This window comes from Neovison vison, chromosome 2 (genome assembly GCF_020171115.1).
Source record: "Neovison vison isolate M4711 chromosome 2, ASM_NN_V1, whole genome shotgun sequence".
Taxonomy (NCBI): Eukaryota; Metazoa; Chordata; class Mammalia; order Carnivora; family Mustelidae; genus Neogale; species Neogale vison.
This window is the reverse complement of record NC_058092.1, coordinates 20,560,403-20,587,826: the sequence shown is the minus strand read 5'-3', so window position 1 is coordinate 20,587,826 and position 27,424 is coordinate 20,560,403. Positions and strand designations below refer to the sequence as shown.

General features: G+C 53.1%; 1 protein-coding gene across 6 annotated transcripts; it reads left to right on the top strand.

The window, feature by feature from the left end:
- Positions 1-586: 586 nt before the first annotated feature.
- On the top strand, positions 587-20,397 carry FGR (FGR proto-oncogene, Src family tyrosine kinase). Of its 6 annotated transcripts, none has more exons than XM_044237550.1 (13): positions 587-601; positions 8,850-8,911; positions 9,917-10,146; positions 10,636-10,738; positions 11,558-11,656; positions 16,160-16,263; positions 16,490-16,639; positions 17,315-17,470; positions 17,548-17,727; positions 18,343-18,419; positions 18,673-18,826; positions 19,614-19,745; positions 19,858-20,397. In XM_044237550.1, exons 3-13 carry the CDS (start codon positions 9,930-9,932, stop codon positions 20,064-20,066), a joined length of 1,581 nt encoding a protein of 526 aa, XP_044093485.1. In that variant the 5' UTR covers positions 587-601; positions 8,850-8,911; positions 9,917-9,929; the 3' UTR covers positions 20,067-20,397. The 6 variants fall into 6 exon arrangements, with proteins under 6 accessions (XP_044093485.1, XP_044093483.1, XP_044093487.1 ...); XM_044237548.1 differs by lacking the exon at positions 587-601 and adding an exon at positions 788-958; XM_044237552.1 differs by lacking the exon at positions 587-601 and adding an exon at positions 1,524-1,540.
- Positions 20,398-27,424: the final 7,027 nt, after the last annotated feature.

Here is a 27,424-nt window from a genome sequence, read left to right as displayed (position 1 = left end):
GGGGATCCCTTAGGGACAGGGATCAGTCTCATTAATCTCTGTGTCCCCTAAGCCTGGAACCTGGCAGACAATGATAAATATTTGTTTGTTTGTTAATTGAAATGTGGACCAATAGCCAGTTAGGGAGTGTTTGCTGATGGCTTCGATGCTGCTCAGCTAACATGGAAGCACCATTCCCAAGTCCCTGCACCTTTACGTCGTACCCAGCATCTTCCTCCCCATCCCTCCTTCCATTTTTCTAAGGGAAGAGCATTCTTATCTACATCCCACAGTCACATCGGGACATACCTGAGCGTGCATGCACACACACGCTCACATACACACACACACATCCCTGCTCATACATAGAAACACAGGTGCCTGCAAAATATGTCCCAGTCAGTTGTTGATTACAAAATTGCAGTCATCGATTTCATTGCCTACAATCACACACACACACACACATACACACACACACACACACACACACATCTGTGCTCACACACCCTCCCTGCCTTCCCCTCATATCGCAATACACATACTTCTTCACCAAACAGCCCTCCCACACACACATCTCCTCCTCCCCAGAGGAGGAGAGATTCTCCTGGTCCTTGGTTTAAAGGTGAGGAAGGAACGGTGATGGGAAGTGAGATTGAACCCCAGGTATGGTGGGGGGTGGTGATCAGGGATCCCTCCTAGTCACATAGACTGGGAACTGTGCTAGACGATGACACTCAGTTTCTCTAAATCTTGGGTGTGGCTGGAGGGGGAGGTTGACAGTCTTCCCCTTCCTCAGTGTGGCCTGAGGGCCGATTCCTCTGAAAAGCAGTCTCCTGAGAGAAGGATCCCCCGCTGCTCCCCACCTTCCTACAGTCCTGTGCCCCCACTTGTCCTGCTCCTGAGGGAGACGAGGCAAGGTGATCCGATCCGCAGTGGCTCTGGCGACAGCGATCTGAAGTCAAAGGGCGGGAGAACTTGGGTAAGACCTGTCCGCATCTGGTCCTCAGTTTTCCCAGCTGCGAAAATGGGGTGGGGTGGGCTTCAGTAACAGAGAAAAGTTCCTTCTTAATCTGAAATCGAATAAGTCTAAAACAGCAGGTGCTTCTGGGGCTGAGGAACCTGCCCCTTGGGAGGGGGCCTTTAGAAAGGCTGTGCTGGGGCCTTTGGTCTGCGGGGAGGAGCTGGGGTGCAGGGAGAGGGCTGGGAGTGCCAAACCCCCCTCCCCCCATCACCCGGGGGAAGGCTGGCAGTGGGGGCGGGCGGGCTTGGGATCTGAGGGCCCCTCCCCGCCTGGGGCAGCCGGCTTAGGGCTGGGGCGTGACTGCGAGTCCTCCCCGCCGCCGCCACCGCTGCCGCCGCCGCCGTCGCCGCCGCAGGGCTTCAATAAGAGAAGTCCGAGGCGGCTTCCTCCTCCCGGCCCAGAGCGGGCGGCGGTCAGAGGCGGGCAGCTCCCCAGTTACCCCCACCCCCACCCCGTCCCCCACAACGTCTGCACTCGGAGCTGCTGGGAACCCGGCCGGCTCGCCTGGGGTCCGTCCGAGGCGGCCTCCCCAGGGACCAGGTAGGCGGCCGTCAGGTGGGGCTGGACGGGCAGCGCGGTGCTCCGCCTCCTGCCCGCGGGCGCCCCGGTGGGACGGCTGGTTGGGGGGGGGGTGCGGGGAGGAAGGCTGAACTGGAGGAGGAGGGACCTCACCCCCGAAAAGGACCTCAGGAGGGAAACTGAGGAAAGCTGGAGAAGGAGACGGATAAAATCTGGGGAGGGGGGGCTGAAGGAATATGAGGAAAGTAGATCAAAGAGACCCCCTAAAAAGGTCTGGTAGGGAAAATGGTAGGGAAACGGAGGGAACCTGTAGAGTGAAATTACAAGACCAGTGCTCTAACCCCTGAGCTATGGAGCCTGTAGAGTGAAATTAATAGAATTTGGGAAGGGGTCTGAGTCAGGGGAGAGGGACTAAGGAGATCCTCCCAAGGGGATTGGGGAATAAATTGAGGGGACCTTGAAAGTGAGGCTCCGGGGAGAAGCTGAGCGTTCTGGAAGAGGGGAACTAGGTGTGTGTGTTGGTGGGGGGGATGTGCTGGGAGACCAGGTGAGGGCGTTTGCTGGAGGAGGTCAAGGAGAACCATTTCTGGAGGATGCAGAATGTGGGGCACGATTCCGGGAATCCGAGAAGTCCCCCTATCCCAAATCAGCAGAAGTCGAGGGTGAAGCCCGTAGCCTGGTGGGGCTCGGAGGCTGCCAAGATTGCAGCCCCCCCCACTCTCCTGCGCCCGCACTGGTGGGCGGGTCCCGGATGGCGAGGGGACTCCTCCAAGGCGCTAGAGGCGTGGGTCCCGGCTTCCTGGGGAAGTCCCCGCCCTCAGCAGGGATGGGCCTCTCTGGGTGCCCCCTTCCCGCCTCCGGGGGCGGTCTCGGTCCACGTTCCCCATGGGATCCGGGAATTGCTGGCAGCCCCGACGGAAATCCTGCTTTTGACCGCAGTTGCCCGGAGAGGCTGTCTCCGTAGCAACCAGAGGGTGGAGAGACAGAGCCCCGCTTCGCTGCTGTTAGACGCGTTGCCTACGCAGCCCCCTTGATACCCCTCCGCCCGCATTTTGGATCCTCAGTCAGGGGCAGGTTTCTGCGCAGAGGAGTAAGGCAGTGAAGCTCAGTGTTCAGGCGTCCTGGGGCGAGGATCTGCAGTCGCAGGGGCTTAGCCAGACCGGGCCCTTGATTGCTGTGTGATTTTAGACAAGTTACAGGGCTTCTCTGGGCCTCATTTTCCTCAATTGAATTATGGGGGGAAATCACCTTTGTCCCTACTCAGGCCCCATCCCCCGCCCCCTCCCCGAATCCCCAGAATTAGGTGCTTTAGAAAGCTGTTTTTGCAGAGTGTCTTGGAGGGGTTAAGAGTTATTCCTGACCTAGGCGTAATGCTTTCCTTCACCTTCTCGTGGAGGGGTTACAGAAAGCCTGTCAGGGCCTCCAGGACCAGCACACAAGTGACATCTAGTAAATAAATGTTTGTGGATCTGTTGAAGTCCCATACTGGGGAAGTCAGCAGGTTTGAGGTCTGTCCCCAACCCTTATGGTACCACCCCCAGTGATCCCTGAGTCTTTTGGTATCCTTGCATCTGTGGTGTAATGGGAGAGCAGGGCTCTGTTCTCACTTCACGGATAGGAAGAGCGAGGTTCAGCAGTCAAGGACTGATGGGGCCAGAAGCAGGGATTCGGAATCCAGAGCATCTTGTCCCTGATGTGATGAAAGAAGTAGCCAGAGCTGAGGCCTGTGTTCCCTCCTCATCCCTGCTAGACCCCTTGTAGCCTTCTGGATAGGGGACCGCTGACTGATGAATTGTGGGAGATGTGGAGTTCATGGGCGGCACGAACCCAGTCGGCCTGAAGCTGTGAGTGGGCGGTCAGAGTGTGAGTATGGTTTGGGTTTTGAGTGAATGAGCACGAGCCTGTGAGTGTATGTGTGGGTGTTTGAGTGTTCTCTAGCCACCTGGAGCTACTGTGGCCAAAGGAAGTGGCTAGACCTTGGGAGGCTGGGTAGAGGGACCCCAGAGCAGGGGAAGAAGAAGCCAGGTCCCTTTGTGCACCAAGCAGACCTCAAGTGGAGAAAATTCAGCTGACACCTTTGGGATCACATGGGGGATAGAGCTAGGGCCCCTCTCTCACATGCCCCCACCACATCGGGCCCAACAAGTGGTAGAGTCAGAGTCAGGGGTATGTCTTCTTAGGCCTTGGGTGTTGGGGTGAGGTGTTGTAAGGCCTCCCGAGAGAATGGCGTGAGATAGTTAGAGGCTCAATGAGAGATGAGGCTTTTGTGAAAGGGTTGGGGGTTAGTAAGAGACACTGGAGTTCAGGGAGGGGCGGAGGGCCTCTATGGGTGAGCGATGGAAGCCTCATAGAGGGGATGGGGCATAGCCAGGCTGAGACTTGTGCCCTGCCCCCTGGCTACCCCGGAGCCCTGAAGAGTAGCCGGAACTCTTGCAGGACGGTGGTTTCCTGCTGCTGCCCAAAGTCCCAGTTCCCTCTTTCTTGAAATCCCCCAAGCGACTGAACCAGCTCAGCCCTCCCACCTCACCCTGGGAACTTCTTTTTCTCCCCCCTCCGTCCCCCCCCTCCCCGGCCCTGCTGCTCCCCCTCCCTGGGCCTTGGAGGGGCCTTCCTCAAGGGAAAGGAGTAGAAGTGAAAGTTTGCTGAGCACCAGCTGTGTGCCTGGTGCTTTCACATTTGATGCTCAGAAGCAGCCCCCTGAGGTGGAGATTTATATTCCTATTTGCTAGGCAAAGAAACTACAGCTCAGAGACGTGAACTGACTTCCCCAATGTCTCCAACTAGTTGTCAGGCCATGGAGAATTAAGCTTAAATCTGTCTCCAGGTCCCACAGATACTTGGCAGGGGTTGGGGGGAACAGGACGTCCTGTGTCTACATTAAAGCCCTGATGCGGCTTCGGGAAGCGGGGACCTCAAGAAAGGGTGGGTGGGCCTGGGGCTCTATGTTCTGGAGCAGGGCTAGGTCTGAAGCAGGCTCCCTGCCGAGTGGCCAGCTGCCGTATGGCAGGGGAGGTACGTTCCCTTGGCCATGGGCTGGAAATATGACGTAAACTCGTCGGGGACAGCGTGACCTCCTGCGCAGGCTCTGAAGAACACAGCCACAGTGTGAACTGAACTCTGGACCTGAATTAATGGGCCTGGCTTTGAATCCCCTGTGGGGCTGTCTGACTTTGAGCAAGTCACTTTCCCCTCTACACACCAGAGGGAGGCGAACTGATAAATGGGGGGGGGGGGCGCATTCTAGCTTTGTCGCTTATGGTTTTCAGACTCACTTGGCCACTGCACACGGGGCCAGAGGCACGTCTTTCAAGCCTTCCCCACAACAGAAGGTACAGATGCAAAAACTGAGGCTTGGAGAGCTGATAGCCTTCATCCAGGGTCCCAGGCTAATAATGTAATATAAAGAACAGGGACGCCCGGCTGGCTCAGTCAGTAGAGCACTTGATCCAGGAGTCATGAGTTCAAGTCCTACGTGGGGCAGAGAGCTTACTTAAAAAAGAAAAAAAAAAAAAAGTGGGCGCCTGGGTGACTCAGTAGGTAAAAAAAAAAAAAAAGTAAAAGAATAGGGCTGGGAAGGGACACACAGATAGAGATGTTGAAGGCAGGAGCACCCTGGTCCAGGGGTGGACCTCAGCTCAAATAAATACCTGCAACCTGATTTTGATACAGATGAGGCTCTGGAAACTAACTCCCATCAACCAGGTGTTTGAGAGGCCCAAGTCCCTACAGTGACCAGAATGCTCATGGCTTTGCCTCTGTGGGCTGCACTGAGGACTGAGAGTAGGTAGCATAGGGCCTGGCACGTTGTAGGTGCCCTTGAAGGGACACACATTATTGCTTCTACTAGGGCTACAAAATAGAACTGTGCTTAGAATGGCTTGGTGTTGCATTTTTGCCTCCCCTTACTTGCTGTGTGATCTTGGGGAAGTTACTTAACATCTCTGCGACTCAGTTTGCTTATCTGTAAAAGAAGTGTAGTTATGAAAGCTCCTTCCTAGGGTTATTAATGAGATCATATGTGGGAATTGCTTGGCACAATGCCAGGCACTGGGTAAGTATTTAATAAATTAGAAATTTTTAGACCAATAGTTATTGCCACCCAGACTTCTAGGAAGTCAAATGACTCTCGGCAGAGTTGGTGGCACCGCTTAGGATCCGAGGTGGGCGAGGAGGGAGAGTCCTGGGGGCTGTCTGTCTGCTGATGCCTGAGCACAGAGAACCCAACCTGCTTCTTCTGCCTTCTCTCCTCTGCCTTTGACTCTTTGGTTCCCCGAGTTTCTCTTAATTTCTACCTTTCTCTTTTTCGGTCTGTGTCTCTCTGTTGTCTTTCTATTTCTCGTTTCTGTCTCTCTGTTTGTCTCTTTCTTTCTTTTTTTTTTTTTTTTTTTTTGTCTCTTTCTTTTTATTCCTTCCTGGCAGTGAGCTGCTGGAGCCTGTGAGCCCGGGCTCGGAGCTGATTGCATGAACCTTTCCCCAGCCCTGCGCTCAAGAAGTCACCTCGGTTACTTGAAATCAGCCATGGTGGGAATATTTATACAACGGAAATCAGCAAATGCTACAAGTCAGGGCCTTTTTTTTCCTTTGAGAGTCAGTATGCCAGCACACCATACTGTGTTTTTCTTTTCTCTCTGTTTCTCTCAGTCTCCGTCTCTCTCTCTCTCTGTCTTCTCTTTCTCCGTTTCTCCCATCTCTTTCTTTCCTCTGACAAAGCCGGGTGAGTGTGGTCACATCCAGCGTGCCCCCCCACCAATGTCTTGGACCATGCGGATGCCAGACCCTGTGCCCCACTCCCTCACCCCACACCCCCCCCAATCCCGTTAGCATACCGGTGCCCAGAGAGCCATGCCCAGCCCCGGACTTCAGTCCCCAGCAGGTCGAGGAGTACCACGTCCCGAGAGCCGGTCCCCACTGCCTGTTCCTCACACTGTCCACCCTGTCAGGGCTCTACCTCAGCCCGCAGAGACCTCTACCTCCTTCTCAGAGGCTCACAATTTGTACACAGCCCCCCCCCTCCACCGACACCCTAAACCCATTCCAGGCATGCAGCATGTGGGACTCCTGTTAGACTGACTTAAAAATGGGGGTGGGGAGGGGCGCCTGACTGGCTCTGTCAGTGGATCATGTGACTCTTGATCTCTGGGTTGTGAGTTCGAGCCCCACATTGAGCCTACAGCCTACTTTAAAAAAAGAATTAAAAAAAATAAAAATGTTGTGGTGATATTTATCTGAGTGTTTCTGGAAGTGGCAACCTTGTATCTATGTGGGGACCCAAGAGGTTGTACTCCGTGTCTCCAAAAAAAAAAAAAAAAAAATCCGTGTCTCTTTTCGGAGGTGCTCTGTATGGGTCTATGACTTGGGAGAGGACTCTGTATATCTCTGTGTGTCCCTCTGGGGGTTCTGTGCCTCTGTGCATGCTGGCAGGAATGGCTGTCATTATCTGTTTCTGTGACCAGGCGATGGAGAGAAGTGGCTCAGGTTCTGGAGCCAAATGTTAGGATTCATCACGTGTGCGACCTCACGTGGTCTCTCAAGCTCGCCATGCCTCAGTTGCCTTATCAATAATAGTCATACGTCAGAGTGTCGTGATGAGAATAAAATGCAATAACGTATGTCAAGTGTTTAGTGCTGTGGTCAGCCCCTCATGAGAGCCATAAATCCTGTCTGTGCTGTTCTCGTGGAAAGGCGTGTGCAGTGTGTGCCTGTGCACCTATGCGTATGAGTGGGTGAGGGCCGGGGGTGTCTGTGAGGGGGATGTGGCTATCCTCGAAGATGTCCGGGTATAAAGGAGCTCAGAGTCTCTGTGAGGTGCGTCCAAGAACGTGTCAGGAAGGCTGTGTGGATCTGGGTGTAGGCCCAGGGAGCCATTTGCGATGGGTTACTGTCTTCCTGTGAGAAGACCTCATTCTCACCCTGTAACCTTTGTTTTCTTCTTACACCCATCTGTCCCCTCAGCGCCTGAAATCCCTTCCTTCCCTGGACCCTGGATGCCCCCATCTCCACTTAGATCCTCTCTCTGGCCCTGACCAGCCCTCAGTGTCCTGGGGCCTTTCAGACACAGTGGCTGCACCCCAGGGGAGGGGTTCTGAGGTGAAGATCTCAGCAATGGCTTAGTGAACATAGGCTATTTTAGTTCTCACCACAGCCGGCCTCGCAGTTCGCCAGATGGGTGTCACTCCCCTACACACACCGGAGAACAGTTACAGTGAAGAGTGAAAGGGGCTGGCGGGTGGAGAGGAAAGATTAGGACACCGATGTGACAGAGTCATTGGCGAGGCGGCTGGATCCGGTAGAGCTAGGAAGGCTTCCTGGAAGAGGTGAGCGAGCATATGCAGTAGGAGGAGCAGGACACAGAGAGAAGGGGAGGAGGATGTCCATAAGGGAACTGGACTTGGGGGTCAGGAAAGGCAAGGAGGGGGCACTTGTCACAAGGGTCCTCAGCCCCTCTGGGGGAAGTCAGGGTTCACTGGGTTGGCCCCGCCCTACTACTCTCCATTTCTCTCACAGCTTAAGAAACCCTCTCCCCGGCAGTTCCTCTCTGAGTGTTGCAATGACAGAGTTTCTGGTGGGGCGTGGGGAGCCCTTGCTCAATGACCTGCCTGTCCTGTGGCTCAGAGGATGTAGCTTTTGGGAAAGTCTCGGCTCATGTAGGGGGGCTCCCCAAGGAATCCTGGTGGCTCTGGCTTCTGACCTGGGCCTTTCCCTGATGTGGGGATAGGAGCGAGCTGTGGAGGTAGGTCCACCTTCACCTTGCCACCAGGTGTGACCCTGGCACCGCTGGGGATCACGGAGCCCAGGGTGGGAGCAGAGGTGGCCTGCAGTGACGGGGGGGCCTGGGAGGGAGCTGAGCACGGTGTGATAGAAATCCAACAAAAGCGGTGGGTCTGACACAAACAGTTAAGTATCTGAGGAGGCGTCTGTCACCCTGAGAGGTAGCCTGTGTGCCTGCACATGCGTGCGCGTGTGTATTCGTGCGTCAGAGCTTGGCCTCGCGTGAGAGTTCAGTTGTGTTAGTGTGTTGGTGTTGTTGGTGAGCACACTCACTCAAGTGTCCACTGTGGGTGTTGGTGTGTGACTCTGTGCTGGTGTGTGTGCGTGTTGGTGAGCTGGTGTGTCAGGTGGCTATGAGTGTGAAAGGGTTGGTGTGGGTGGTGTGTCACGTGTGAGGGTGGATGTGTAAGTTCGCCAGGGGCGGTGGGAAGGAAAGCGGAGGCAGAAGTCATGCTGGGACAGAGCCCAGGCCTGGCTTCCTGAAGAGGGCAGAAGCTGGCAGCTGTTTTGCAGGAGCCTTGGCAGAGCCTTCCCCTTCCATGTCCTTCTCTCTCGCCCTCAGGTCTCTGGCCCCTCCCGAGGACCATGCCGCAGCCCTGCTGACCCAGCAGTAGGGGCCTGAGGGTGAGCGGGGAGGGGAGAACTGAGGGCTTTGGAAAAGGGGTCAGGAAAAGGGGTGGGGTGGCCTTCCTGAGCCCCACAACTCATCCCAGCCCCCTCCTCCTCCAAGAGCCCTGTTGCTAGGTAACAGATGGGGGAGCCACAAAGAGGCAGCTTGAGAGGCCAGAGGCTGGACCCACAACAGGAAATGGCCTTGATCCCCCTCTGCAGGGAATCTCCAGGTGCAGACACACAGAGCCTCACACACACTCACACACAAACCTGTCTCGAGACCCGGACACACACATCACAGAGACATTCACACATACTCCCATACACAGACCTGCATACACACACACACATACACACACACGGAGGCACATACACTCCCACACAGGACTATTCACGTTGTCATTCACATGGACACAGAGGCACCTACTCACACAGACCACCTGATAGACACACATGCATACAGAGGAACACACATACGCGCTTGCACAGAAACAGCATATGCACGTACACACTCAGAAGACATGAACACACACAGAGCCATCGCATGCCCAGAGACATGCACCCACACCCATATACTCACATAGACACGCAAACATTCACAAGAGGCTGCACACGAAAAAAAAAAAAAGAGGCTGCACACGCATAGACATATCCACGGGGAGCTCACAAATACTTAGAGACACACAAAGAGACAAGCATATCCAAGCACCCTGAAGAAGTCACAAAAACACGATGTACTGAAGCAAGAGGAGGCAAAAATCGATCGATAAACACGGCAGCAGCCCAAAGCAGCCCAAAGCGCACTAAGGGTATACAGTCTGTCTGCAAACCTATGACAGCAGCTGGGACGTAGACCCAAAGGTAGCCTTACCTCACCTTTACCCTTCACCAGGGCGGACCCCAGAGGGGAAACTCCACACCCATGTGAGTGTGCGTGTGCACGCATGTATGCGTGTGTACACGGGCAGGGGGCTTATCTGGCAGGGGCCCCAGTGTGAGGCATACCCCATTCTATAGCAGGGCACCTGGAATGGGCTGTGTGTTCTGCAAGAAGTTGGAGCCAGGGCTCAAGGAGGATGTTGGCCTGGAAAGTGACTTCAGGGGCAGTGGGGCCACGGACCGCTATGGCCCTGACCCGACTCAGGCCCGGACCGTGTCCTCCTTTGCCCATATCCCCAACTACAACTTCTCCACTCAGTCCACCAGCCCCGCCTTTCTCGATGGGAGCACCATCAGGGGCATCTCAGGTGAGTCTAGTGGGCTGGAGGCAAGCTCTATCTGGCCCCTGGGGGAACCTGGGGGAAAGGGAGGCATCGTTAGGACGCTCGAGTATGATGTGGGAGACACTGCCCTGCTTTTAGAGCACGGTCTGAGGAAGAAAGTACAGCCCTAACTCGGAAATCCCAGTCTGAGGGGAAGACAGCTCTGTTCCCATCTGAGAGAGGGCCCCTGATGACAGGCCCAAGCAGGGAGTCTTGGTGGGGAAGAGGAGGAATGGGTGATAGGAGCTCCCCAGGGTGGGAGGGATGGTCTGGAAGGCATGTGTCTGAATCCATGGGAGGCCAAGCTGTGAAGCTCAAATCAGAAATCCACTGGACTCCAAAGGCTTTTGGGGACCAGGCGCTGCAGCCATGGGGAGGCACAGAGCTTGGTTGGGGAACAGGACTCTGGGGGGTGCAGGCCCCTTGGAGCCCGCATCCCATGCCCTACTCTGCTGAGTAGCCCTGACTCTGCAGGGACTGGGGTGACCCTATTCGTCGCCCTGTATGACTATGAGGCCCGGACAGAGGATGACCTCCCCTTCACCAAGGGTGAGAAGTTCCACATCCTGAACAACACGTAAGTAACCAGGCCACCTGGCTCAGGATGTGGCCGGGGCTGGGAGCAGGACCCAGAGAGGAATCCTGCCTGGTCCCTCAGAAAGCAGCCTAGTTGGGGACACAGATATATGACAAGAACAACTCTGAGTAATCACTACTATGTAGGAGGAGCATGAGGACCTATGGGCCCAAAAGGAACACTAAATACGGTCTTGAGGCTAGTGATCAAGGCAGGCTTCCTGGAGGAGGTGATTTCTAAGGGGAGACTAGAAAAATGAATAGGTGTCGAAGGAAGAGGCGAGAAAAGAGGAAGAGAGAATGAGAGAACACGAGAATAAATGATAACTTCTGGAAACCACCAAGTGGTTTGATCTTGGTGGATCATAAAGTATGAGGTGTAGAATGGACAGAGCAGAAACTACAGAGGCAGGGGAAACAGATTCTATAGAGCTTTTTAAGCCATATTGAAGAATTTGGATTTTATCCAGAGGAAATATATTGTCCTTAAGGGTAAGGGAGGATTTCAGCGGGGAAGTGATTGAGTTACCTGTCCACTGCCCACTCAAACCCCAGCCCAGCTAAGGAGCCAAAGACAAAAGCCAGGAGGCCCACACATCCCCAGACATGTTGCTTCTGCAGGGAAAAGTCTCCTGAGGTAGTTTCAGTGGCTGAGAGCAGAACAGACAAGAGCCCGGGGCGGCGGGGGGGAAGGGGGGGCTGTCCAAGGTGAGGGGCTGGCAGGGCTAGTCTTCTCCTGAGCCTTCGCATGCCCCTGCCAGGCTCCAGGGTGCTCCAGGGGGCTGGGCTGCCACTGATGCCCTGTGTCCTGTGTCTGCAGTGAGGGTGACTGGTGGGAAGCTCGTTCTCTCAGCTCCGGACAAACTGGCTATATTCCCAGCAACTACGTGGCCCCTGTGGATTCTATCCAGGCTGAAGAGTGAGTAGGGGGTAGGAGGTGGCTATCCCTATGGACAGGATGGGAACCTGGCATCCAAAGACACATCTGGGTCACAGCCCCACTCTGAGCCTATCTTCTTACCTATATTTCTGTGAAGTCATTGTGAGAATAAGGGAAGAGAATAATGACGTTTATGAGAGTAAATAATATTTATGTACCATGTTCTATGTTCTGGGCACGATTCAAAGGGCTTTCTGTGTATTAGCAGAGTGAGGAACTAATATTATCCTGCTTTATGAATGAAGCAAGTGAGGCACAGAAATGTTAAATATTCTTCCTGAGTTCACATGGCTAGTAAGTCGGTGGAGTTTGTATTTGAACCCAGATAGTCTGAGGGCACTTGGTAAGCATTATACATATTGACTGTCAGTGATAACAACAGCATACGAGCTTTAAAAAACTGTAAAACCCTAAACAAACACAAGGGGATATTACTTAGAATTAACTCTGTTAAAGGGGCACCTGGGTGGCTCAGTTGGTTAAGCATCCAACTTTTTTTTTTAAGGCTTTATTTATTTATTTGAGAGAGAGAGAGAGCATGAGAAGAGAGAGGTTCAGGGGAGCAGCAGACTCCCCGCTGAGCAGAGAGCCTGATGATCCTGGGACTCCAGGATCATGACCCGAGCCAAAGGCCATCGCTCAACCAACTGAGCCACCCAGACACCCTTTTATTTATTTATTTTTTTAAAAAACTCACTTATTTATTTTGTTTTGTTTTATTTATTTATTCATTTTTGAGAGGAAGGAAAGCAGTCTCCATGCTAAGCAGAGAACCCAATGCGGGGCTCGATCCCAGGACCCTGGGATCATGACCTGAGACGAAGGCAGAGCCTTAACTCACTGAGCCACCCAGGCGCCCCACATTTATTTCTTTTAGAAAGAGGGAAAGAGAGCACGAGCAGGAGGAGGGGCAGAAGGAGAGGGAGAGTGAGAGAACAAACTTCCTACTGAGCTCAGAGCCAGATCCCATGACCCCAAGACCACGACCCTAGCTGAAACCAAGAGTCAGACACCCAACAGACTGAGTCACCCAGGGGCCCAGCATCTGACTCTTGATTTTGGCTCAGGTCATGATCTCAGGGTCCTGGGACAGAGCCCTGCATCTGGCTACAGCTGAATGGAGTCTGCTTGTCTCTCTCCCTCTACCCCTTCCCCCCACACACACACCTGTGCGTGCTCTCTCTTGCTTGCCATCTCTCGAATAAATAAATCAATCAAATCTTGGCGGGGGGGAAAGAATTAATCCTGTAATGAGACAGGAAATTATCATTCATAGTGTACCATTATAACCTAAGATATGACAACAGGGACTTTACGTACCTTTAGTCATTTAATTTTCCTAGTTGCAATATCGATATTATTGTTGTCCCATTTTACAGATGAGAAAACGAGGGCTCATAAAAACCTTTTTTTAAATCTGTGTGCATATATGTATACATGTATGGGAAAAGAAAAGATTGGAGAGCCTGCAGAGTGGGAGACACCAGAACTTGGTGACTAATTTGCCATTGCGTTTGGGGAGTGGGAGGAAATCAAGGGTGACCCAAAGTCTTCCTGAGGAACCGAGTGGGCGATGGTGTCATTTGCTAAAGTGGGGAATGTATGAGCAGGTATAGGTGTCTGGGTTCTGCTGGGGGGACTTGTTGGGTTAAGGTTCGCAGAGAGTAACACCCTGGTGGAAGACTGCCAACAATAGGATTCGGCTGTGCTTTGTTTTTGTTTTTGTTTTTAAGATTTTATTTATTTATTTGACAGAGATCACAAGTAGGCAGAGAGGCAGGCGGGGTGGGGGGTGGCGGAGCAGGCTCCCCACTGAGTGGAGAACCTGATGTGGGGCTCAATCCCAGGACTCTGGGATCATGACCTGAGTTGAAAGCAGAGGCTTTAAACCACTGAGCCACCCAGGCGCCCCTCAGCTGTGCTTTGTATGAGAGGTGCCAGACCCAGGCCAGGCTAGGCCGCTGAATTAGCCCAGAGGAAGGGGCATCTTTTCGTAGTTGGCACTAAGGCTCTTTGTTTGCTATGGCTCTTGCAGAGGGAACCCCTGGGTATTCTTCAGAGCGGAGGTGACAAAGCTGCGTGGGAGGGTGAAGGATGGGGAGGAGAACGAGAGAGAGATTGGCCCTAGGACCCAACTTTGGAGAAAGCTGCCTTGAAGGAGAAGTTGCTGTTGAAAAATCAGGCCAAGCCAAGTCAGAACAGCCAAGAGGGTGGAGGAGAGGTTGCAGGAAACACGAAAGGGAGTGTTAGAGGCTGCCACTGGATTTGGCAATGGGGGTGACCTTGGTGAGAGATCTCTCAGTGTGAAGTGGGGGTGGGGGCCAGACAGCAGAGCCTGGGGCGGGGGTGGGGGCGGGGGGTTTAGGAGGTGAGGAAGTGGAGACCCAAGTGTGAAGTGCTTTTTCAAGTGAAGGGAAGGTGAGAGATAGAGCAGAATGTTGGTGGCAAGTTAGGGCTTAGAAAAGTTTTGGGTGGGGGAGGAAGAAATGGGGGTATATGTAGAGGTTGGTGGGATGGAAAGGCTGTGGGGGGTGGGGAAGGGACTGTTGGTAGGGGAGAGGTGTCCCTGAGCAGAGGGGAGTGGTTGGGGTCCTGAGCCCAAAGGCCTTCATCTGAGGAAAGTGGTAGGAGTCATGGGGGAGGGAAGGGGTGAAGATGCAGAAAGTGGGAGGTATTGGGGGTTCATGCTTGCATCCACAGCTTAGAGGCAGTATCACGAAGCCCTGAGAGGCACTCCGTGCAGTGTCACGCCTAAGAGCAGTGTTGTGGTTAAGAGTGCAGGCCCTCGAGCAGACAACTTGTGTTCCTATTCTGGCAACACAGCTTAAGAGCGTGTGGCCTTGGGCAAGTTGCTTAACCACTAGTAATCTCCATTTCCTCATCTGTCTAGTGGGGCTTAATAATAGGACCTTCCTCACAACCTTGTTGTCAGAACTGAATAAATACTGGGGCGCCTGGGTGGCTCAGTCGGTTAAGCATCTGCCTTCGGCTCAGGTCATGATCCTGGAGTCCTGGGATCAAGTCCTGCTTGGTGGGTTCCTGCTCAGAAGGGAGTCTGCTTCTCCTTCTCCCTCCACTGCTCCCTCTGCTTGTACTTCTCTCTCTGTCAAATAAATAAATAATGTTTTTTTAAAAAAAGAACTAAATGAATATAACATGTATTAAAGCAGCACATGACAGAAAATAAGTACTGCTATTATTAAGTTAATTATTAAGGAAGTAACTACTATCAAGAGTATTATGGGTGGGGTCAGGCCTTTGAAAAAACTTGAGAGCGTGTGGCATTTGCACAGTCCTTCAACAGTTCTTCCTTCCCCATCCTTCCTCATCGCCTGGACACGCCACTTGCCAGTGCCTTCCCTGTTCCCCAAACTGTGCCTAGTACCTAGGTGTGGACTGGCTTATTTATTTATTTTAAAGATTTTATCTATTTATTTGAGAAAGAGAGAGAGCATGAGCACATGTGCACATGCGCACACGCAAGATGAGGAAGAGCAGGGAGGGGAAGAATGTACACATGCATGCGTGGGGGGTGTTGGAGGGAAGGAGGGGCAGAGAGAGAGGGAGAAGCAGACTCCTCAATGAGCAGGAAGCCCAACACATGGGACACATGGCTCTATCCCAGGACCCTCCAGATCATGACGTGAGTCAAAGGCAGACACTTAACCTTAAGCCACTGATCCACCCAGGTGCCCCATACTGGCCGATTTATAATCAAAGGACATCTGAGTCTGCTATGATACTTGTGGATCCCCTTCAATTCCCCTTGGGGTACTTTCACAGTGGATTTAAGGCTACAGTTCAGTCCCGGAAGAATATCCGAGACAGAACAGGAATGCTTGCCACCTGAACTTGAAGTCTAGCCTTCTAAGAACATCCAGATTTCAGAGAGTGGAGGAAAAGCAGCAGTCAGAGCCAGGCAGGAGCAGTCAGCAACAGGGGGAAAGAAGCAGCAAAGACTGTTGTCTGGAAGTCACAGGAGGAAAAGGTTTGGGGGTTGGGGGTGGATGTGGGAAGAAGGATCTGAGAGATTGCCTGGGTGGTGGGAAACGAACTAGACTTGGCAGTAGAGAATTTCAGGTAGACCTCATCAACCAGTCCTGCAAGAAGGCCACTTCCCCTCTCTGAGCCTCAAGTTCCGCCTCTGCAAAGTTGAGCCCACAGGGGAGCAATCGTGAGATGCGTTAAGGAACTGGTAGCACCCTGAGGAGGTCACTAGTGACTGGGGTCTTAGCAGTTTTAGTTGAACAGAAACCCAGAGAGCAAAGAGGAGGAGCCTAACATTTACTGGTCACGTACTTGGAGCCCAGGATCCCACATTTCCTGTCTCTCTGCTTCTCCTGACCAGGATACGAATCAGGTGTAGGAGCCCCGTTTAACCAGTGAGGAAATTGAATCTTGGCTAGTTAGGTGTTTTTCTGCAGGAGGCGGAGTTGGGGGTTGAACTGGGTGTCTCTGACTTTTGCTGACCCTTCCCAACAGGTGGTACTTTGGAAAGATCGGGAGGAAGGATGCAGAGAGGCAGCTGCTCTCCCCTGGGAACCCCCGAGGGGCCTTTCTTATTCGTGAGAGTGAGACTACCAAAGGTGGGGGCCTGGGAAAGGGCAACTGGGAGGCCCAGTTGTTAGGGTGGGGCTAGAAGCCGCGGTGAGGGGCTTGGGTCAGGGCCTGGGCCCAGAACTGGACTGGGGTGGAGGGCAGAGATAGACTGGGTCTGGGTTCCAGGGGGTGTGGCCATCCTACTGGGGCCTCTCAAGCTCCAAGATGGAGAGCAAGGAGGAAAGCCGACTTGAAGGCGACCCTTGCCCACAGGTGGCTACTCCCTGTCCATCCGGGATTGGGACCAGGCTAGAGGCGACCATGTGAAGCATTACAAAGTCCGCAAGCTGGATACCGGTGGCTACTACATCACCACACGGGCCCAGTTCGACTCCGTGCAGGAGCTGGTGCAGCACTACATTGGTGAGGGCTGGCTTCCCGGGCTGGTGTGTGCTTTGGGTCCCCGAGCCAATCCGCTGAGAATTAGGCCCAGAGAAGGAAAGGAGCTCCCAAAGCGGTAGTGGCTGGGGGCTGAACGGGAGCCCAAGTGTTTGGGTTCCCAGCCCAGGATCCTGCTCCGTAGGATTCCAGAGGAAACAGGTGTAAGGCTGTCCCCGGCCGAAGGGCGCCCCCTACTGTCTAGCTGAGCAGGACGCCAAGTAGACCTGACTTGGAGGATGGGGTTTAGGGTTGAGAGGAAGCTGAGAATCGATGCCCGGGTTTCTGCTTCGGTTAGTTACAACAAAGGTGAGGTCCCTGGAAGGGTGAGGGCCTCATGTCCACACCTCGGTCTCGAATCCCCAACTCCATTTGTACCTGTCAGAATCCCACCCAGCTTCCTACCTCCTGTAGGAAGGAAACCAAACCCTGCAGGGATCATCTCTCCCTCTTGGGGCCACTTCCTTCCCTGGGCACCAACACGGTCACCTACTCAGTGGGTCAGGTGGCCTTCTGCCCCAACCTGCAACCTCACCTGTGGCCTAGTTCCTCTCCACTGATTGGGAAAGGGGGGGCGGTACCTGGGGTGGGATGAGGAATGTGTGGGGCGTCCTGGCCTGCCTGTGACCTTCAACACCCCCCCCCCACTCCTGCTCCCAGAGGTGAACGACGGGCTATGCCACCTGCTCACAGTGGCCTGCACCACCATGAAGCCGCAGACAATAGGCCTGGCCAAGGACGCTTGGGAGATCAGCCGCAGCTCCATCGCGCTCGAGCGCCGGCTGGGCACCGGCTGCTTCGGGGACGTGTGGCTGGGTACGGAGGTCCCGGGGGCAGGGCGAGGGCTTGGGACATCAGGGAGCCGGTGCTGACGAGCCGCGACCACATGGCAGGCATGTGGAACGGCAGCACGAAGGTGGCGGTGAAGACCCTGAAGCCGGGAACCATGTCCCCGAAGGCCTTCCTGGCGGAGGCGCAGATCATGAAGATGCTGAGGCACGACAAGCTGGTGCAGCTGTACGCCGTGGTGTCGGAGGAACCCATCTACATCGTGACCGAATTCATGTGCCACGGTGAGGGGCGGGGTGAGGAGGCGGAGTCTGGGGGGCGGGACTTGGGGCGAAGTTCAGACGGGTGCCGGGGGCGGGGGGAGGGGAGGGACCTGAGGGGCTACCTGTGATGGGACCGGAGACTTTGAGCAAGAGTCGGAGAAAGAGGCCGGGATGAGCGAAATCAAGTTAGCCCTGGTAGTGGGTGGCGGGTCCAAGTTTAGATAAGGGGGGCTGGGGGCGGAGCCTCGGTCGTGGGGTGGTGGGCCTCCGCTGGTGGGTGGGGCTTGGACGAATGAAGATCGAATCTGTGATGAGGAAGGATCTGGGGCGCAGTCTGAGTGGGGCGTATCTAGGGGGACGGAGGAGAAGAAACGAGCTGTAGGCAGTCTGGGTGCCTGTGGGAGCTAGTCCTGAGCGAGATCTGTGCGGGGCTGAGGGAGCTGGTTGACTCCTAGTGGGGGCGGGTCTAAGTGAGAGGGTGGGGAACAGGGGGCGGGGCCACGCTGTGAGATGCGAACTAGGTGGGGCGGAGCCAAGCGAGGGAAGGCGGGCCTGGAGCTGAGGGTGGTCTTGCTGGTATTTCTTTTTTTCTTTTTCTTTTTTCTCTTGCTGATATTTCTGAGTTCCTTTCCTCAGGTAGCTTGCTGGAGTTCCTTAAGGACCGGGAAGGCCAGGATTTGACACTGCCCCAGTTGGTGGACATGGCAGCCCAGGTAAACTGGGACAGCAACCTTTATTTCAGACTGTTCTCCTATTAACCTCTACAAATCCGTGCGCCCTCAAACACCTGCCCTACCCCGGGAAGTACATACAGCCCCATCCACTGAATCATCTGTGCGACCTGAGGCGGGGTACTGCCCGTCTCTGAGTCTCAGTCTCCTCATCTGGGAAGTGGGGTTTTCAGGTGATCTTTCAGACAAGCCATGTTTCTGTTCCCATTTCTCCATAACTTGGCCCCCCCGCTAGGTGGCTGAGGGCATGGCCTACATGGAACGCATGAACTACATCCACCGCGACCTGAGGGCAGCCAACATCCTTGTTGGGGAACGGCTGGTGTGCAAGATTGCTGACTTCGGGCTGGCCCGCCTCATTGAGGATGATGAGTACAACCCCCAGCAAGGTGCCGTGCCTCACCTCACCTTCCAAGAGCTCCCTGGCACACTAAGGGGCTGTCATGGGGCCCCACATATTCAGGAACCATTCCCTCCACTCCCAGAACATCAGGGATTCTCCCATCCTGATGTAGTAGAAGAGGGAGGCAACTCTAAAGTTTGAATCTCTGCTCCTCTACTTACTAGCCAAGTGGCCTTGGGCAAGTCACCTGACCTCTGTGAGCTGTTTTTTCTCATAACTAAAATGAAAATATTCAGAGAAAAGGAAGTCAACAGATATTTATCAAGCACCTAGTATACACCAGGCACTACCGTAATTCTCAAGGGAAAGACTGTGGAGTGTAATGGTGTGAACTCTGTAGCCAGAATGTCTGGGAGTGAATGTGAACACTTCAAAGCTATGTGATCTGGGCAAGTCACTTAACTAGTCAGTGCTTCCTTTTCCAGATCTGTACAATGAGGATAATAATAGTATCTACCTCGCCGGGATTTTGTTTTTTTGTGAGGTTAAATGAGTTAATGCCTGTAAATCACTTTAAAACAGTGCCTGGCAGGGGCACCTCACTGGCTCGGTTGGAAGAGCATGCAACTCTTGATTTCAGGGTCGTGAGTTTTGAAAGTTTATTTATTTCAGTAATCTCTACAGCCCACATGGGGCTCGAACTCACAACACCAAGATCAAAAGTCAGAAGCTCTTCTGACGGAGCCAGCCAGGCACCTCACCATGCCATTCTCTTAATCCAGCTGTTCCAGGGACCTCCTCGATGACTCCCCCTTCTCTCCCAATCTCTCCAGGGGCCAAGTTCCCCATCAAGTGGACAGCCCCGGAGGCTGCTCTCTTTGGCAGATTCACCATCAAGTCAGATGTGTGGTCCTTTGGGATCCTGCTCACTGAACTCATCAGCAAGGGCCGAGTACCCTACCCAGGTTTGCTGGGGTGGGGAGGTGGAGAAGAGTGGGCGGTCATGGGGACAGTTTCCTCTTGGTTGCCTCTGTGGAAGGGGCTAGGCCCCCTGATTGACAGAGCCTCTCCCTCCAGGCATGAATAACCGGGAAGTGTTGGAACAGGTGGAGCATGGCTACCACATGCCTTGCCCCCCAGGCTGCCCAGCATCCCTGTACGAAGTCATGGAGCAGACCTGGCGTCTGGACCCAGAGGAGAGGCCCACCTTTGAGTACCTGCAGTCCTTCCTTGAGGACTACTTCACCTCCACAGAACCCCAGTACCAGCCTGGGGATCAGACATAGCCTGTTTGGGCATTCACCACTTTTCTGGGGTGCCCACCAATCCCTTCCAGTCCCCAGGGCTCTGGTCCCAAAGCCCCCAGGCTTAGAACCCTATAGGATCCTAGCATGTCAGAACAAGCAGGTTGCTCTGACATCACCTAGGGCACCCCACTCTTTTTAAAGATGGGGCCATTTCAGGCTTAGAGATCATCCCTGACTCTGGCCCCAAGCACTATTTCTCCCCTTCCCACTTAGGCTCCTACCTCTAGACTCTCTTCCCACCTCTCCCCCAAAAGAAATGCTCAGACTTTGTCTAGTTATTTATAAAATTGTATATCCTTTCCATCACTCACCTCCTATCCCTGCTTTTTTACCGTATCATCCCACCCTGAGTTCACTTCCTAGTCAGTTCTCTTGCGTCTGTAAGTTGCAAAGACAGGGAAGGTTTTTGCTGGATCCCTTTCTTGATGGGTGGATGCTGTGGTCTGGGTCTGGGGTCCAAGCCCAGGGTGAGGGAGAGGCTTGCTGAGGACCCACCGCCTCTCTGAATCACGTGTGTGTTTATTGCTTTTTGTAAATAAGAAAAGTGACAATATGAATCCTTGAGCCATGAAAATCCCTTCTGTTAGAGGGACCGGTGGCCAGAGGAAGATGAGTGTGATTGCTCTGGCTGCTGGGAGGAGGGGGAGGTGAGAGCGTGCCCTAATGACTACTGAACACAGGGAACTCACACTGTGTTTGGGGGTACCCGGAAGTCCTGAGGCTTGTCCCCATGTGAGTTTAGGACAGGTTGAGAGATGGATGCAGAAGATAGGCAACTGGAGCTCAAAATGTCCCCTTCGTTACTGAAGTGGCTTTCAGACTGTGTGCCGTGGGTTTGTTAATTCCCTACTTGATTTCAGCAGATACATCCTTCATCACTGGCACAAGAGCAGAACCTATTAGGCCTCTCTTTACAGGGGCAGTGGAGAAGACCACAGTGGACTCCCTGCAGCTCGCCAAGAAAAGGACAGAAGGGCGGGGCAGGGAGAGAGATCTGAGAGCTAGTCTAGCTCATTGGATTTCACTCCAGGCAACTCTGACTCCTAGAGGGTTTTGGAGAGGATTGAAGGTTGGGTCACAAGGACTGGGGGCTCCTATTGGCATGTAGTGAGACAGGGATTGGGGGTACTAAACAACTTGCCAGGCACCTGAGCAATGAAGAATTGTCCCATGTCCTTGCTGCTGCTGTGAGAGACTCTGGCCACTGATGAGCCTCCAGGTGGAAACAAAAGGAACAGGAATAAGGGTTCCCACCTGTCCCATCAGGAGGTCGTGGACTGCTGACTTCTGAAGGGAATGGACAGGGCTGGGGGTGGGGAAGAGTCTGGGAGCTAGGAGTCACTGCTGCAACTGGCAGACAATTACTAAGCATTAACTCTGGGAAGGTCCCTTTGCTAGGCAGGACCCCAGACCTGTCTCTGTCCTGGAGGAGTTCACAGCCAGGATGGGGAGAAAAAGGAATAATAATAACTCACTTATTAAGCACTGCATGCCAGAATGTGTTTACATCCATCTTTTCATTTAATCCAGTTCTGAGTCTGGTTCTATGACTAGCCCCCATTGACAGATGAGGAAGCTGAGGCTCTGGGGTTACATGGTGTACCAAGGCCACACAGGTGCATGGGACTGAGCTGGGACGTGAACCTAGGTCTCACACCAAGACCCACGATCTTTCTAGACTCTGGGCTTTGGGAAGAGATCTGATCTATCCCAGGTAGATATTTGGAGGATCCTTCCCCCTCTACACGTTTTTAGAAAGGTTCCCTGGAAATGCCCCCACGTTGAGTATCCTAAGGAAAGGGGAAAATGTGGCCAATGCAGGTTGAGTTCCCCGTACTGAGCTGTCTTGGGGATCCCTGTATGGGACCAGTAAGAGAGAGGCCAAGAGGCTGCTGAGAGGGGTGATTCCAGGGGTGGGATCCTTAGCTTTGCACCCTCGAACTCAGGGTCCATGGCTTCCCAAGAGCCTGTCTCTGGCTGACTAAACTCACAGGAGCCTGACACACAAGCCAGAAGTCAAATGTGTCCGCCTCCACGGGGTAAGCAGATCAGAGCCCCGCCCTGGAGCTGCAGGCCTGGTGCGAAACTTGCCTCCACCACTCGCTCCTTGTGTGACTTGGGGAAGGTTATTAATCTCTCCATGCCTCAGTTTCCTCCTCTGTGAAATGGCAATAAAATGTTCAACTCCTGTTCGCCCTCTCTGTCACTACCACTTACAGATTACGTATTCTCTGCTGGGCATCCTGCTAAGCGCTTGGGACCATTGAAACTTCACAGAAATCCATGAGGAGAAGGCTGTTGTATCTTCATTCTACTAGGAAGGAAACTGAGGCACAGTGAAGTAAATAGTTTTAAGTAGTAGGGGCAGGGGCTTGAACTAGGCCCTCTGACTCCAAAATCAGTGTGCTTAATCCCTACTGCTCTTTCTCCTGGGACCAGAATATTCTTGCCTGTCCAACGGGGCTATACCTTGTACCTGGACACCTATTTGGTTTAAATGAAGGCCCAGCAGAATAGTGAGCCTCTTGGAGTTGACCCTCAGTGCTCCGCAGAAGAGACCAGAGCCCACTGAGCTTGGAATCCCTGTTTCTACTGGTTCCCTACCCTCCCTCTAGTGCAGCCAAATGAATTCTCCCTTGCACCCCCTTTTCTGTGCATCCTTCTGTTCCCTTCTGATAGAGCACAATGCAATTGATTAGACCTCTGTTTTCTCAATTTCAATCACATCCTGGCCCTGCCTCCCTGAGATTACAGGCGGGTCACCTTGATTGTGGTTTCCACCGTTCACAAAACTCTTTAGTCATTTACAAAACCATCTCTCGCCTCATTCACTCCCCCACCTGGCTCTTCTCCTCTGTGATGCTGTGTGGGTTTTACTGGCTTAAGACTCAGAGGGCAATTTTATTTCCAAGTTCGTGGTGGGGGAGGAGGATACCTAATTGATGAATGTTGGGTGTTTCACAGGCATCATCTAATTTGATACCCACTACGAGGCTGTGCAGAAATGTGATTATTCCCATTGTACAAAAGAGGAAATGAAGACTCTGAGAGGCTTCAACATTTGCCCAAGGTCACACAGCTGGATGGCAGAGTCAGAATTTGAACCCTTGCACTTCAAAGTCTCATGCAATCACACTGTGTCATAGTCTCTTATTTAATGGAGCAGCATGGAAACATATAATAACAACCTAGAGTCAAGTTCGGGGAGGGCATAGTGCAGATGAGTCTGGAGCAGCCCCATATATGCCGAAGGTTATATTCATAAAAGAACCAAGTCATTTAGTAACTTTGCACACATTTACTGATGTCTCCTGTAAGCTAGTCCTGACCAGGAGGCAGAGCAGTAAATGATTACAACACTTAGGGGCAAGGTCATTCTGGAGGCCAAGGGAGACTTCTTGGAGGATGTGAAAGAAAAGTCTGCCCAATGAAGCAGCCAGAGGGTGAGATCATCTCACATGAGGGGAACAGCATGTGCAAGTGCTCAGAGATATGGTAGAGCAAGGCCAAGTCAGGCAAGTGCAAATAATTATGTATGGGAGGATTGAGGGTGCAGATGAGGCATGGAAGAAGGTTGGAAGGTCAGAGGCAAAAGGCAGAAGGGTCAGAAATCCAAGGGGTATGGCCCCTGAGTCATGGAGAAAAGTCACAGAAGAAATCTGGGTGGTGGCCAGGACTTATTGGGGGTACCTATATTGAATCCTATTGTTTTGGTACTGAGCTCGGTGGACCTACTACCTACTATCTATCTACTCCAGTAGTTCTCTCCCACTCCCCATTTTACGCGCACACACACACACACACACACACACACACGCATACAGGCACGCACGCATCAGTTCCTGGACCGTCCTACAGTGATGTCCATACCCCCTCTAGTGTCCATTATGGGTACTACAGCCAGAACTCATGGAAACTTTCCCCTGGGAGGGGAAGACTGGGTCCCTTTTGGAACTCCCTGCTCTCTTAATGGTAGCGAGGAGAATAGGACAGGCACAGGCTGAAAATGACGATAAAGGGTTTGTAGGAGAAAAGGGTCGGGTCCTAATTCAGCTGGACAGGAGGAAGTCAGGAAGTCTTCTCAGTGGAGGTGTTGCTTCACCAGAAACTTGCAAAGGGAGTAAAAGTTTGCTTGGTAAAGAAGGAAGAGAAGGACATTCTAGACTTGACAGAATTAAGTTGAGCTCAGAGGGGACCACGCAGGGAGTTACAATTAGGTAGGTGTGACTGGAGCGTAAAATTTGAGGGGCATTACTGGCTAAAGATGAAGATAACCGGGTAGGTTACCATGGGGCATGTCTGCCATGCATTCGGGTTAGGACTCTAGGCCGTGGATAATGGGAAGCCACAGGATTTTGAGCAAAGGAGTAACAAAGTCAGATTCATTTTTCAGAATGAACCCTCTGGTGACCAGTGCAGAGGAGGAATGGGAGGAAAAGAGGTAGGACAGGTATATACCTTGTGATACAAAGAACCACACCAGATCCCACTAATAGAAGGATGCATAGCTTTGAGCAGGTCTGTGAACCATACATATCGATACATGTGATGTGACCTCCAGACACGTCTGTGGGATCCCAGGCTGAGCACCCACAGACAAACAAATCCATAGTAATACACACTCAGATGCATAACTCAGGTCCATGAGCCCAAAAGAAACCAAGGACATACAATTACCTCCAGACACAGCCTGACAGTGAGAACCACACATACCATACCCTGACAGACCCAGGAATTCTCTCGCGCATACACACACACTCTCTCTCTCTCTCTCTCTCTCTCTCACACACACACACACACACACTCACACACACGCAGTGTGGCTGTCAAGGGTCCTACCCTGCCCCCTTCTGTGGACCCATCCCCCCTCCCACCCCCATCCTTCACCACCTCCAGCAGGAACAAAGCTGACCTTTGCCCTCTGGCCTCTGGCCTCTCCTCCCACACCCCTTGCCCAGAGGGAGGAGCTGTTTGAAGTCTGGGCTGCAGCTGGGGTTTCCTGTTGCCTGGAGGAATGTGGGAGGACATGGGGGGTGGGGGAGGCTAGCCCAGGAGGAGGGATAATGGGGGCCTGGGGGCCTTAGTTCCCACTGTACCATTATGAGGAGGGGCTTCCTGCTTCCAGGATCTCTAGGGCCCCAGCTCTGAGCTGTTCCCATCCTGAGGAAGGGAAGACCGAGGCCCTAAAGGCTCTAGTCCATTGGGTCTCTTGATTCCTGGATCAGTAGCTCAGAGGCTTAGAAGAGTCCCTCAACTTCTCTCAGCCTCAGTTTCTCCTTCTGTGGACTGGGCTGAACCACTCTCTAGCAAACCACACCTCCCCTGAGGTGAGCTCCAAGAGTGGGGCTGGCCCTAGAATTTCTGTAATCGGGGAAGGCAGTGCCCATGCCCACCCAAGGCTCACACTTCCCTCTGCCTTTTCCATGAGCCCCAAGGACCTGGCTGCAGGCTGCTGTGACCTCTCAGTTATTGTCATTGTTATTCTCATGACTCAGTCCCTCAGCTCGCCCTTGCCAGTTTTCAAAGTGCTCTCATATCCTTGCTCAGTAAATCTCCACAGCCCTGCCTTGTAAGACAGAGAAGGGATTACTCCTCTATTTTACACGTAGGAGTATTGTGAGACTCGGAAAGGTGAAGATGCAGGCTCTCCGGGAACAGCAGGTCTTCTCCTTCAAGTCTGCCTTCTGGGGGAGCTTAGAGCTCCCGAGCCCAGCCTGTGGGGACTCTGACGCTATTTCTGAGGACTGGGTAGCCCCCTTTTCGATTGCAGCTACCGGAGCAGATGCGGAAATTCGACACTAGGTGGCAGCAGCAGCCCACGGGAAGAATCTGCCGGAGTTTGGGAAGACCGCCCCCCCCAACCTCCCACAACCCGACATAATTTAGAGAAGCTCCAAGAGAAAGACCAGCCTCTAAATGACGGGGGAAATCCGGTAATGCCTGGTGTCCCACGATGCTCAGTACCTTAGAGGTCAATAGTAGCCACCCTGTCCAGCTGAGACAGCCTGGATGGAAGGCACGTCCTTGGAAAACCCAACCTAACTTCTCTTACTCTCTCATTCTAGGTGCCACGGTCCACCCAGCTGGTCTTGCCCTCTGCGCCTCATCACTAAATCTCTCCCCTCTTGGGAGTTTCCCAAATTCCTCTTCATCTCAATCTACCTGGGGCTTCCCATTTTCCCTAAAACACCCAGCTTCCTCCCAAAACTTGGATCAGACTAGGTAGGATCTCCATGCTCTGGGGCAAAGTCTAAGGACTAAGCATGCATGTCATGAGGTGAGGACCGGGGTGTGTGGGGTGGGGAGAAAGGGGAACCTCTTCCACCCTCCCGATGTTAAAGTGTCTCCCATAGGGTACCAGCTAGAGCAAGATGCCTCCTTTTTTGCAATAACTTTAGTTTCAGGCTTTGGACCCAAAAGTGCCCCTAACAACTGAAACCACTGCTTTCATTAATATCTGATCTTATAATACTTCCCATTCAATGAAGAAATCTCTGAACCCACGGTTTTCCTACAAAAAGGAACTGCTTCCCAGTGGGGGTCTCTCCAGCTGGCCATGCCAACCCCCTGATGCCAGATAAACAGGTGGACTGTTTACACTGTTTAGAACCCTAGATCTCTCTCATTGCTGCTGCCCTCCTAGCCCTGTCTCCATCAAAGGGCCGAGAGAGAGTGCTCCCCAGAACCCTCTTCTTTTGCCCTTTGGGGTTTCAGACTGTCTTTAAAGGAGGTGCTTGGGACGGGGAGAGGTGTAGGGAAGGTGGTGACAGGGGAGTTGTAGTTGGAGAAATGTCACCACTTGCCTTTGTCATACTCTGGCCATCACCTGCAGGGCCAAAGGAGGAGTCAGAAACAGGTGGCCCAAGAACAAAGGCCCTTGTGGAAGAACTTTAGATGGAGGGGCAGGACAAGACAGACAAAGCCAGCAGACACAGGGCCAAGGAATGTCAGACACACAGAGGAAACGGGACTAGCAGAACACTAGTCAGGGATGATGTTGGTAGATACTAGAGACAGGACAGTGACCCTGCATTGTTCCTCTTGGTGTCCCGGTGGGTGTCCTCTGTGAGCCCTGCATATTTCCGTTAACATCTGTTGAACTGAAGTACCAAGGGAGGACACACGGATGCTGGGAATGAAGGTCAGAGACCTGGGAGTCACAATCCCCTGCTATGGCCCAGAGATTAAGCAGTGGGGTTTGGGATCAGACTGCCCCCAGTCCAGCTCCCAAATGAGGGAAACTGGGCCTAGCTCCCCTCATCTTAAAATGGAAATGACAGTCGCACCATTTCACTGGGTCTTTGTGGACGGAGGGGCCCTGCTGTGTCCAGCAAATC